This window comes from Ovis aries, chromosome 4, assembly GCF_016772045.2.
Source record: "Ovis aries strain OAR_USU_Benz2616 breed Rambouillet chromosome 4, ARS-UI_Ramb_v3.0, whole genome shotgun sequence".
NCBI classification, from domain to species: Eukaryota; Metazoa; Chordata; class Mammalia; order Artiodactyla; family Bovidae; genus Ovis; species Ovis aries.
This window is the reverse complement of record NC_056057.1, coordinates 30,450,826-30,463,432: the sequence shown is the minus strand read 5'-3', so window position 1 is coordinate 30,463,432 and position 12,607 is coordinate 30,450,826. Positions and strand designations below refer to the sequence as shown.

The 12,607-nt window shown below is 45.6% G+C and overlaps 1 protein-coding gene across 1 annotated transcript; it reads left to right on the top strand.

The window, feature by feature from the left end:
• Positions 1 to 7,124: 7,124 nt before the first annotated feature.
• On the top strand, positions 7,125 to 11,640 carry SP8 (Sp8 transcription factor). Its single transcript, XM_027969103.3, has 2 exons — positions 7,125 to 7,286; positions 8,280 to 11,640. Exons 1-2 carry the CDS (start codon positions 7,266 to 7,268, stop codon positions 9,771 to 9,773), a joined length of 1,515 nt encoding a protein of 504 aa, XP_027824904.1. The 5' UTR covers positions 7,125 to 7,265; the 3' UTR covers positions 9,774 to 11,640.
• The last annotated feature ends 967 nt before the right edge of the window (positions 11,641 to 12,607 follow it).

Here is a 12,607-nt window from a genome sequence, read left to right as displayed (position 1 = left end):
AAAAAAAGTTAGAGAAAGCCTGCACCCAAGTTTTGGGTGAGATTCAGTATTCTAACCAAAATATGCTCAACAGATGATAGTAGAGATGAAGCCAGAAAACAACTCCAGCTATTTAAACTGCCAAATGAGACATAAAGCTGCATTGTAAAAATCATCTGGAAAACAGGTTTTCCCATTGAAGTCGCTATGTGTTAATTACTGTGAGCTGGAAGGCTGGAGATCGAACGCCTGGAAGCCGACTTTCACCCCGCATACGTAAACGGAAAAAGTGCTGAACAGCAGCCAGAGGGTTCCTGCTCGGACTCATTGCCATGCATGCCTAGACATTAATATGTGTTCATGGAGGGCTCGTACAGTACGAGGTGTTATTTCCTTATAAAGAAACACCAGGTCTCGCTTTCCATTCTTCTTACAAAATTATTCGCATTATTTATGCTACATTGAGCGATCTAATTTCTTCGTGATAGTCAGCTAATTGCTCTGGCAGGTAATTAGAAGCAGTTTACAACGCAAAGGGCTTTTGCATTGCCCCTCGGATTATTAAGTTGCGCTGTAAATTATACCATATTTGCTAGGGAAAAATTCTTTTGAGCAAGTTCTCTTCCTGAGATCCCAGATGAAATGGGCTCCCCACTCCACCTCCCCTTCGTACACACCCCTCCCTAGCCACCCCCACTGCCACCACACCCCCTGCTTTTCCTGGACTCAGAGTCGAATGATTCTAAAGCACGCGATTTTGTTCGTGTTCACTGGGCCGAAATAACGTGGCCATTATGGCCTGAAATGGGCCAGGTTTGAAGCGAGCTTCCTGCGCGCCTGCAATATCCAGCAGGCATGTGGGAAAGGAACGGCTTAAATGGGGACATCTGTTCAGTGCTGCTCATCTTACTCTTACAGCCAGGTCAGGTTAAGAGAATAACCTGTTCGCCACCTTTTTTCTTGTTAATAAGACTATTAGAAAAAAAGCGAACACACACACAAACAACACTAATTGAGCTACCCTAGAAGCAAGGAATCAGACACACAAAGGTAGCAGCTGAGTTACAAGAGGAACTGTAAAAAATAACCATTGGGCTATTTCAATGAAAATCTACAGGACTGTGAGAAAAAAAAGAAAAGAAAATATAATATATGAATTCATAAATGCTGTCTACAAAAATGGTTTTACGTAAGAGATTTTAAAGACTCAACAAAGACTGGTTTATTTTCAGGTTTTCATTTTAATAAAATTGATCTGAAGGTAAACTTCACTGGAAAAAGATTCCTTAAGCTTTCAAGTACCCTGAGGCCCCACACTTTCTGTTGTGTTTTCTGGTCTATGTTATATCTGAGACAAACCCCAAGTGGGGGCATCCTAGTTTGCCCCCTGATTTTGGAAAAGTGAACTGTATCCCCTTTCACAAATATCACCCATTTGTAAATCTTGTACAATGATGTATAAGTGTGGTTAAACCTAGAGACCGGGTGCAGCTCCTAGATTATTTGTAATTAAACACAATTCCCAAAGTAACATTTATCTTCCCGAAACTGCGATTGCAATTGTCAACCGTCTGGAAGAGACCAAGGAGGTAATCTGGGAGCATTACCTCCTCTAGTAACAGAACAGAATGAAAAGAAATCAATAGTGTTGAGGATAAGAATTCAGTAGTTTTTAACTCTGCATGTTAGCTGTGATAAAGTGATATATAATACCAAAAGAGAAAACAGCTGAAACAAATCCACTGTAGGAAAAATCAGAGGCCAACTTGTCTGAACGTCTAAGCCTCTCTCTTTCTTGCCTTGTTCAACTAGAATATACACAAACACACACACGCACACACACCCCCCACCACAAATGAGCAAACTCTCTTCCCTACTTGTGTTTCCTTCATTTGCATGATGAAAGAGGAATATGAAATGCTGTAGAATTAATTATCAATTTCATCTGTGGGGTAGCAGGGAAATGAATATGAAATATACCATTGAGTACATGCCTGCCTGTAGAACTAGCATGCAATCATATCAACATACTATGAAGATATGAACATTATGCATGCACACAAATAAGGAATTATTATCTTCCTTTAATATACGCCAAAATGCCTATTTGGGTAAATATCTTCATGTTTTTCCTATCTATGAATTTGCCAACACATTCATATGTTTGCTACATTAAAGTCTTCCTTGTCTTTCTGAATATATGCAATTTGACTGCCCTGGCTAAAAGGAATCAAAGCATCGTAATATCCTAAGTTAGATGAGTCCTTTTAAATTAAAATGTCCCTAACTTTTGAGTGTTTCTAAGTGGCAGAGAGAAAGAATAAATATTAAGCAGCGTGATACGGGGTGGGGGTGGGGGGGAATCTAGTCAATTAAGAAACAATATGCTTTCTCAAGCGACCCTATTTATTTAAAAGAGTCGCCAAAGCAATGCTTTGCAGGAGATCCTAGCACGTAGATCAAGAGTCACCACTGCTTCGCTGTGGTCAACAAATGCATCCAATTAAGCAGAACCAGGAAAGTAAGGACTCGGCTGTAAATGTGGCCGGATAGTTTGAAACCGAATAACCTCACTAATAGGGGCTATTGTTTAGTATGGAAGTTCCCATTTTCCAATCAGGAAAATACAGCCCTTTCTGGACTCTGGCTGACTGATCCCTTCCCACCTACGGCTCAACAATCTGCCACCAGCGAGGGGCTTTTATTACCTCCCTTCCCAGGAAATGTTAGGCAACTTCCTAGTAAAGCCGCCCGAAAGCAAAAGGATGCCCCTCGGGAATCCACAGGTCCATGCCTGGCCAGGTTTTCTTTTCAGCAGGAAAGAAACTTTGATCAAAGAGCTCCGGACGAGGAGACACCTCCAACCTGGCCCAGACTGCTTCTCCTTGCAGCGGCTGGCTGAGCTAGGCTCGCTCCCTACCCTTCTTCACGTTTTATTTAGTAGCCAAGAGTCCGCGCGCGAGGTCCCTGCACAATGGCCACAGATTAGGAGCTGTCTCCCTCTTTGAGGAGGGGCGCCCATCAGGTCACCTGGGTCTTCAGCGGGCACCGGCCAAATCAGCTTCCAGAGCTTACGCGTTCCGCCAATGCTCAGGAAACCGAGAAGCGTAGACCCCTGTTTAAACGTACCCAGCAGAGGTACTCGCCTATATAGTTCACGTGCGGTTTTTTTTTTTTTTCTTCCTTATTAGGCTTTTTTCAGCTCTGTGTATTTACCAGACCACACTTGACACTTTCAAAACCTTACTTGGTGTAGATCTGTTGCTGGACACTTGAAAGCCTGGATAACTTTGATGTTTTTGACTATAAATCCCCAATTGTACTCAATGGTTACAAATGGCTTTATTTACTTGTCCTTCTATCTACACATTTTAATCTGTTTAACCAAACAGCAGAGGTATATTTCGCTCCCCACTCCACGAAAAGGAAAATCATGGACCGAAGCCTCTAATTTGCTTTTAGGACCTTCTATTTCTTTGGTTGTGAAAACCTGAGAACTCCAAATCACAGCATTGATTAGTCTTCAAACCAGCCAGCAAAAAAGCTCCCCTTTTCCACTCTATCTAAAGAGATGTTGATGTATATTGTAGCTGCAAGGTGTTAGATATACTTGAGCAAGTTGTTCCCAGGATGTAAATTAGGTCCCAAAAGCTGTTGTCCAAATCGAAGAAACAGAGAAATTAATCTGGGAGACTATCCATCATCACCGGTAATAAAGAGAGCGACATGGATGAGACAGATGATATGATTAAGGGGCTGTGGTCGTTTTAATTAACTTTTTGCTGTCCTGTAATGATCAAACTGGTCACCAGACCCGGTCAATAAGCATGTTAATATCAAACAAATAAAACCAGGGATGATTAAAAACCTCCTGGTTTATTAAATTTGAAATTCAAATGAAATTTATGCTGCAGATGCATACAGAATGCTAATAGATTTTAGCTTTATTGAAAGTGGATCTCACAGGTTTGCAAGAAACAGCAGAATAGCCATCTACTCCTCTCCCAGGCAGCACTTAAACTTAGGAGGTGGGGGAAACTTTTAACTGATGTTAGAAAGCCTGCACTTCCTATCTTTCTTCCTCTTCCCCTTCCAAACCTCCATATTATTACAGTTTAATACTCAAGAGCAGTCATCAATATCACAAAAGGTAAACGGAACTGGATGTGCTATGAAATGCTTTCCCTGACAGACTGTGTCTACAGTGGATTACAGATGTTCCCTCCTGTGGGGGGATTCAAAAATAATAGTCACTTCTGCAAAGTGGAGAAAGAGCTGCCATTAAGACCAGTTTCATTGTTGGTCTGGTTGGTTGCTGGTCACTGTTTCAAGATTATTGTTGTTTCAATTTTTGGTCAATTATATAATTCTCTTTGCTTTTCCTTTTTAATTCTGTCTTATACCTTAGGACAAACACTAACCACTTATTTTGGGGTGAGGGGTAGGGTGAAAAAGAAACTTTGACAATACTAGTATAAAATAAACACCTGATTTTAAAGTGGGAGTAAATGGACTATACATATACATATGAAAATATATTTTTTCATAATGAAGATGTACATACAAACCTTTGTGAAAATCTGCAAGTCAACCTTATGCAAACTGAAGAATCCAGTATACTCATTATATCCATAACAACATTGTGACCCATTGTCCTAGGCAGAATTACATGATTCTAAAGTGAATTTATATAAATACAATCTTAAAAGTAGATACTCAAATTTGTAATCACATGATGCGTGTTTTTCTAATTCCTGCATTTTTTTGAGGAAACAATGGTTAATGTTTGTTTACTCTCAGAATCAGCTTTTAACTTTTCAAAAGTCCTGCCTCACTTCCTACTAGAGATAGGAGGATAAAAAGATAAAATAAATAACTATTCATAGAAGGGAGTCTTCCCTAAAGCTTTCTTTCTCCACCTTTGAGGGTGACGGTATTGATTAGAATTAAATCCCAAATTTGAACAACTGTATATTAGGTCTTTAAAATGAATATCATTATAGAAGGAGACCAAAGCAATGAAGTTAATTCTCTTTTATTTGTTAAACGGAGTTCCCTCCTTTCCCCCACCCCTTCCTCCTTCTGGGCTGGCCTGTCACGCCTTCTCAACACGCTAAAATCATTCAGAGTGGCTTGCAGGGAGAAACACGACATTTATGGTAAGCGTCAGCCTTCAGAGAAAGAAAGCAGTTCATTAATTTACTTCACACTTACTTCGAAGTGTGAGAATGTACCTTATCCCCTTAATCAATAGATATGATGTACAGTCAATATCTCAACACTGTTATAAAGGGGTCAGAAACACTCTCACACCACAAACATCAGCCTCAACTCTGTTCAGTGAAACTTACACAATGCTACAACCTGACTTTGGACTTCAGTAAACCCCGGGAGGATTTTTTTTTTTACATCCCCAGAAGCTGTGATGTACTTGAGGAAGGTTCAAAACAACAATAAAATGAAAAGGTTTCCTCTGTCAAAACAAAACACCTCTCTCAGCTAGTAACATTTTTTAAAATCAATTCTGACTTAAAAATAGATTTCTGGGAGCATTTGTAATTGCTTAAATATGTGAATTACTTTTTAAAAACATATGGATATTCAACAGGGCTCCAAAGGCTGTGGACTTTTTGTTACACTGGTGTGGTGCTTTCTGTAGTTTAAGATGTTTCATTGTGGTGGCAGTGAAATTGTAATTACATTTCTGTAGGCAACTACTAACACAAATGGCAAGCAAGTTCTAAAATCCACCAAATTTGAACTGTTCACATGCATACATTTAACAGACATCTGGCCCAAACCCCACTAGACACAGAAGCTTCCAATGCACGTGGTCCAAGATTTGTTAAAAGCTTGTTTCTCTTCTCAGATAAATAAAACCCCCAGATTTCAATCAAAATCCCGATTTTTTTTTTTCTCAGAAAGAGGCAGTGGGATATCCTACGAAAACTCCTACATTCTATAAAACGCTCAATTTCTCACCCTTCAGGAAAAAAAAAAAAAAAAAACAATACTCTTAACCCCCCCCCTTTTATCTAATCCTTTTGTATTGAAATTTACTCATCGCCACGGGACAAACACACGGTCTCCCCTACAGTGAGACTTGCACTTCCAAAGCCGAATCCCCCCTCAGAAGAAAAAAAAAGCTACCGCATCAAAGTAACAACTCTTTGACGCAGGCGCACACCCTCCAGAACGCTCTAAAAATACCCGTCAGCCTCCCTAAATTTCTACTCTTCCCGCTGTAAAGCTAGGAAAGGAGAGGATGGTATGATTGTTTTAAAATGTAGTGACAGTACCCGAAAAATTAAGGGGAAGAAAACCAGTCAAGATTTGAGCTACAAGAAAACCTGAGGAAGTTGGCGACAGTGATAGCATTTGTGAATATTTATTCAACCTCACTCAACTTCGCAGTCAGTTTCACTCTTCTAATCGCCATGTCTCTCTTTTACGTACGTACACTTTACTGCACCGGTCCTATTCTCCATCACAGTTTCGTTGCAGAGACACACACAAGCACACACGATCCCCTCCCCACGTTTGTGACACACTGCCCTTGCCTCTCCCATGTGAAGCGAACACACACGCATCCACTCTCCCTCCTTTTTCACACACACAAACCCACATATTCACTCTTCCTCTTCTCCAAACCAAACACTGAGACACCACCTATCACACCCCCCTCCCGCCCCCGCAACACACACTCTACTGCACTGTCCCTCTTCCCTCCCCAGGTTTATCACTCTGTTGCACTACACTCACCCTTCCCCTCAACAATTTACTGGTCTGCTACCCTTTGTCACACATACAGTTAAATTGTCACTCACAACCCCCTCTCCCTCTCTGCACTGTCCCTCCCCTCCCCCCGTCACTGTTACACTGCCAGACTCTAGTCCCCAACCTCTCCGCATCCCCCCCACCCCCTCCCCCGGCTGCACTGTGTTCTCAGCTTGGTTGCACTCGCACATAGTTACACACACACACACACAAAACCGCTTTGTAACACACACGCAGTCACGCGCGCCCCTCCCGCTACCGCTTCCCGCAGCCCCCCCACGGCGGCCGGCGGCGGCGCCGATGACCTCACGGCGCGCGCGCCGCGCGGCCCGGCGAGGCCGCAGATTGGCTGGCCGCGCCTCCGCGGCACTTCAAAGCCGGAGAGGGAGCTACAATTGTGGTGGAATGGGCGGAACTGATCATTGTATTGCACACCTCTAAAAAAAACACTGCCTCTGATTTATCAATATAAAAAAGATCCTCTGAGAGGAAGAGGGCACTTTTGTGTGATGGCAACTTCACTTCTAGGGGTGAGTCTCAGGATTTTCTCTTGCTGGTTTAATTAGTTTTCTTTTATTGCCGATCGGAGGGGGTTAAAGTCGCCCCGGCCAGGCCACGGGCTATCAGTCTCTATTGAGAGCTTTTTTCCTCCCCCCTTTAAATACAAGTGAGTTTAGAGAAAAGAAAGAGGGGGAGGGGGGCAGAGTCACTTTTTTCAGCGCAGGAAAAGGTTCGGAGGGCATTTAGACAAGCCACCTCGCAGCGCCCGGCCGCTCCCCGCCCCGGAGACGTGCGTCCAGCCTATTTTACGTGAGACGATTTCGGGGGTAAAGAGAGCAAGTTTTTTCTCCTGGGCAAACTGCAGATTTTCCCCTCTTCCCCTTAAAAAATTCCTCAGCCCGCCTTGTCTTGCAGGTACGTTGAACCCGTCTCTCTCTCTCTCTCTCATTTTCTTTTTAGTATTGTAGACTTTTTTTTTTTTTTAAAGAAAATCAGGAAGAGCGATCGAGCCCTATAGTTTGACGTCTTTTGGCCTGGGAGAAACAACCCAGGATGGGTTTCTGGGAACTGCAACAGGATTTTCAAAGCTCTTCTGTGGATTTCAGGAGTAGCTCTTAAAACCAATCCAATGGTTTTTCCCCAGGCTTCTCCGCAAAGGAATCTTCCTCCCCAATCTGGACTTTTTGCTTGCTTGTTTGTTTCGAAGTGCCTGGGGCCTTGTGTGCAAAAGAGTGTTGTTTTAGGTGAGAATACTTGTCAAACTCTTCTTTAGCGTGGCGCTTTACTCCCGAATCAGACGCCGGCAGCCAAACTTGTCCCCTCCCGTAGAGTAGGAAGCAGCCGGGCGCCGGGGCTGTTGGGGGAGCCAGGTGAGTTGGTGGCGCCGCGCCGCAGCGAGAAATGGGGTGCACTGGGGGCGTTTTGGAGGCTACTGGAGGACTGATGCACATTTCCTTCCTCCCTCCCCCACCGGACCTTTGCCCACCTCCCCTCCCCCACCCCTTCTCCTCTCCTTCTCTCAGGAAGAACCGAGGTTGGGATCAACTCCTTTGGCCATGCTTGCTGCTACCTGTAATAAGATCGGCAGCCCCAGCCCGTCTCCCTCCTCCCTCTCGGACAGCTCATCTTCCTTCGGCAAAGGCTTCCACCCCTGGAAACGGTCCTCGTCCTCGTCCTCAGGCAGCTGCAACGTAGTGGGCTCCAGTCTCTCAAGCTTCGGCGTGTCGGGGCCCTCCAGAAACGGCGGCTCATCCTCGGCCGCGGCGGCGGCGGCGGCGGCGGCTGCGGCGGCGGCGGCTCTGGTGTCCGACTCTTTCAGCTGTGGCGGCTCACCCGGCTCTAGCGCCTTCTCCCTAACCTCCAGCAGCGCCGCCGCCGCCGCCGCCGCCGCGGCCGCCGCCGCCTCGAGCTCTCCCTTCGCAAACGACTACTCGGTGTTCCAGGCCCCTGGCGTGTCGGGGGGCAGCGGCGGCGGGGGTGGCGGCGGCGGCTCCTCGGCACACTCGCAGGACGGCTCCCACCAGCCCGTGTTCATCTCCAAGGTGCACACCTCTGTGGACGGGCTGCAGGGCATCTACCCGCGCGTGGGCATGGCCCACCCTTACGAGTCGTGGTTCAAGCCCTCGCATCCCGGCCTGGGCGCCGCCGGCGAAGTGGGGTCGGCCGGCGCCTCCAGCTGGTGGGACGTGGGCGCGGGCTGGATCGACGTGCAGAACCCGAACGGCGCGGCGGCGCTGCCCGGCTCCCTGCACCCTGCCGCCGGGGGGCTCCAAACCTCGCTGCACTCGCCGCTCGGAGGCTACAACTCGGATTACTCAGGCCTGAGCCACTCAGCCTTCAGCAGCGGCGCCTCTTCGCACCTGCTCAGCCCCGCGGGGCAACACCTCATGGACGGCTTCAAGCCGGTGCTGCCCGGCTCCTACCCGGACTCGGCCCCGTCGCCGCTGGCCGGCGCTGGGGGCTCCATGCTGAGCGCGGGGCCGTCGGCGCCTCTGGGGGGCTCCCCGCGCTCTTCAGCCCGCCGCTACTCTGGCCGCGCCACCTGCGACTGCCCCAACTGCCAAGAGGCGGAGCGGCTGGGCCCGGCCGGGGCGAGCCTGCGGCGCAAGGGCCTGCACAGCTGCCATATCCCGGGTTGCGGCAAGGTGTACGGCAAGACGTCGCACCTCAAAGCGCACCTGCGCTGGCACACGGGCGAGCGGCCCTTCGTGTGCAACTGGCTCTTCTGCGGCAAGCGCTTCACGCGCTCGGATGAGCTTCAGCGGCACCTTCGGACCCACACCGGCGAGAAGCGCTTCGCCTGCCCGGTGTGCAACAAGCGCTTCATGCGCAGCGACCACCTCAGCAAGCACGTGAAGACGCACAGCGGCGGCGGCGGCGGCTCGGCAGGGTCCGGAAGCGGCGGCAAGAAGGGCAGCGACACCGACAGCGAGCACAGCGCCGCAGGCAGCCCGCCTTGCCACTCCCCGGAGCTGCTGCCGCCCCCCGAGCCCGGTCACCGAAACGGCCTGGAGTGACGTGCACCCCGCCCCAGCCCCTCTCCCCTTCCTCCTCCCACCTTGGTCCGTTTGGGCTTTGTGGGTCCTGGCTTTGGCTTCAGTCTCTCTCCACCCTGCTCACTATCTCTGTCTCTGCCCTTCTCTCTCTTAACTCTCTCTGTGACAACTTTGTAAAGGGAATGTGGACATGTAAGTAACACGCGTTGCTCTCCTGGGCCCTAGCTGTCTGTCTACCGGATAACACCGTTGGGGCCCAGAACAGCCCCAGCCGGCCCCTCGCCAGGCCTTTAATTCTGGTCCTCTCCTTGTTCTCCCGTCAGCATCCCCAGTTGGGACGGGCACATCTTTTAGAGGGAAGTGGCCGCTGGAGGTAAGGGTCGACCGATCCAGTGCCTGCACGCGGGGTTAACAACTAGGCTGAGCAAGTTTGAGCGCCACCCAGGGCCTCCGGGGCAGGCCAGCCGCCGACTGGCTAGGTACCATTACCAGAACCGCGTTTTCGGGCGTCTTGAGTTGCAAAGCGCCCTGCCTTGCAGCCGGGCGTCGCGGCCTGCCCTTCGCAGAGCTGTCGGGTGCCCATCTCGGGGCACGGAGACCCGGAGTTTGCCTAGTTCAGCTCCCCAACGCCAGCCCTGACTCTTTCCCTTTGTTCCCTTGGGTGGTACCGATGCAAGTTTTAGCTAAGGGCAGTCTTGGTGAATCGATGCAACAGCCTTCTTTAATCTTTATAACTTTTTTAAACGGAAAATCTAAAAAAAACACAACAGCATCCTTCTATTTGGTTTCCCTTGTAGGTAGTTTTTCCTCTATCAGTAAGCAAGTCTTTCTCTCAAAATTGTGCTAATATTGATCCCAAAGTTATTTTGATCGCATTAACTTATGGGGTTGGGGGTGGGGGTGAGGGTAGGTGTCTTTTTCTTATGCAAAAATACCCCTTTCCGGTGAGACCAGATTAACTATATCCGTGTTTGTCCTTTGCTACCTCGTTTTCACCACTCCCGAGCATAATCTCTTTTTTTCCCCTAGTCCAGCAGTCAATTTGTATAGAACCCATTTCTGTAAATTCTTGCAATTCGTTGAAGATTCTTAGGGTTTAACTTTTTTGTGTGTGATTTAAACTTATAAACAAGTAAAGAAGCTATTGTTTATTTCGGACCAGGCTGTAGTTTAAATGCCAAAAGGGAAAAACAGAAAAAAAATTGTAAGATATATCTGAACCTAATGGTTTGTACAACTGGAGAATCGTTCTAGATTAGATATCAATTAACTATAACTCCACCAGTGTATGGGTGCGAGGTGCAGTTGTCCAGGAGACGATTTTGTATAGTATTTTTCTTGTACATTATTCCAGTAAATATTTGAAAATATATTGAAGTAAACTTGATTTTTTTTTTTTTGACACGAAAATATTAAGAGTTATTCTTGCAGTTCTGATGAGCTGCAGATTTTTTGAACTCACTTCTGGAGGTGCAGAGCCACAAACGCACTTTCGGGGCCTAGTTTTGCTCGAATATGAATTTAGATAGGTATCAAACTGTAACTAAGACAATATTTGATAAATGTGGGATGACACTTAATTTAATGAAGCATGTACTTACTTGCATTTGCTGGCAGTTCAGGCATAGTTAAAGTGAGAGTTCTCTTATATTTCATAATAACTGGGTCTGCCAAAAACCCATGTGTTAAATAAAATGTCCAAGTGAATCTCAACTAACTTTGGCCTTTGTGTATTTCCTGAAGGTAATATTGTTAACTGTTAATAATAAACACTCCTGACACTACATTTAAATGTTTGCAGCTTCTGCAAACTAATTGATCATTGTAATGTTGAAATAATTTGGATATTTCACATTGAAATGAAAAGCCTTTCTCTGGAACATTTTAGACTTGCATTTTAAATGCATGAAATGTAATTGATTTATTTGTAATATTTTAAATGGTATTAATAAACTCAGATAAAGACTAGGTCAGTTAATTTGTATTTTTTTTCCTTTTTAAACTATGGACATTTGCATTTTATCTTCAGTTAAATGTCTAATTTAAACAAAACATAGCCCTGTTTTGAGGTAATATTTAAATAATTGTTTTTAAGCTATTACTTAGATGGAATGGTATATTTGGGGAAGCTGTGTTTTCTCTGTTTACCAAGATAAAGACTGTAGTGTCTAAGAAATGTAATTATTTACCAGTAGATTTTAGCTCCAAGCATCAGGATTTACTGAGCTCTTAAAATTTATACAAAGTCACAAAACAATTGAAAGAAATTTCTTCGTTCTGCTTTCTTCTCATTCTCCAGAAGGAGTCAGGTTGTTGGCCATTGGTTGCATTTGGTATTTAAAAGGCCAAGCCTTACACTGGAAGATCAGTACATCTAAAATAAAAACATGGGTTTGGGAATAACTTTTTGTTGTTAGGGGGTGGAGGAGGTCAAGCTAACAAAAGCTTGTTTTTGGCATTCCATGTCTTAGCTAAAGATTATGTAGAGGTAAATATCAGTAGTAGATTCCTGTTGAAATGAGTTATCCGTTCTTTTAAAGTCTCTAAACAGCCACCAAAGAAAAGGAAGGTTAAACCTTAATCTATCTACTAGGCTATTGTTCATAGGTGTCAATGATGCCAATAAAAAAAATACTGTCTTGTTATGTCTAAGTGCATTTAAGCAATGGGTGTTCCTTGAGCCATACTTTGAAACATAAAATACTTTAAATGTTGATTGCTGTTATATCAAAGTATTTCACTATTAGATTAATATTATTTTGAAACAAACTGAATAAAAAGTTAGTGTGTTCAGATTCTTTTAAGTTTAGCTTCTTTCTTTCTGTTTGCATTTCCCCACCCTAAATTCAGTCTTG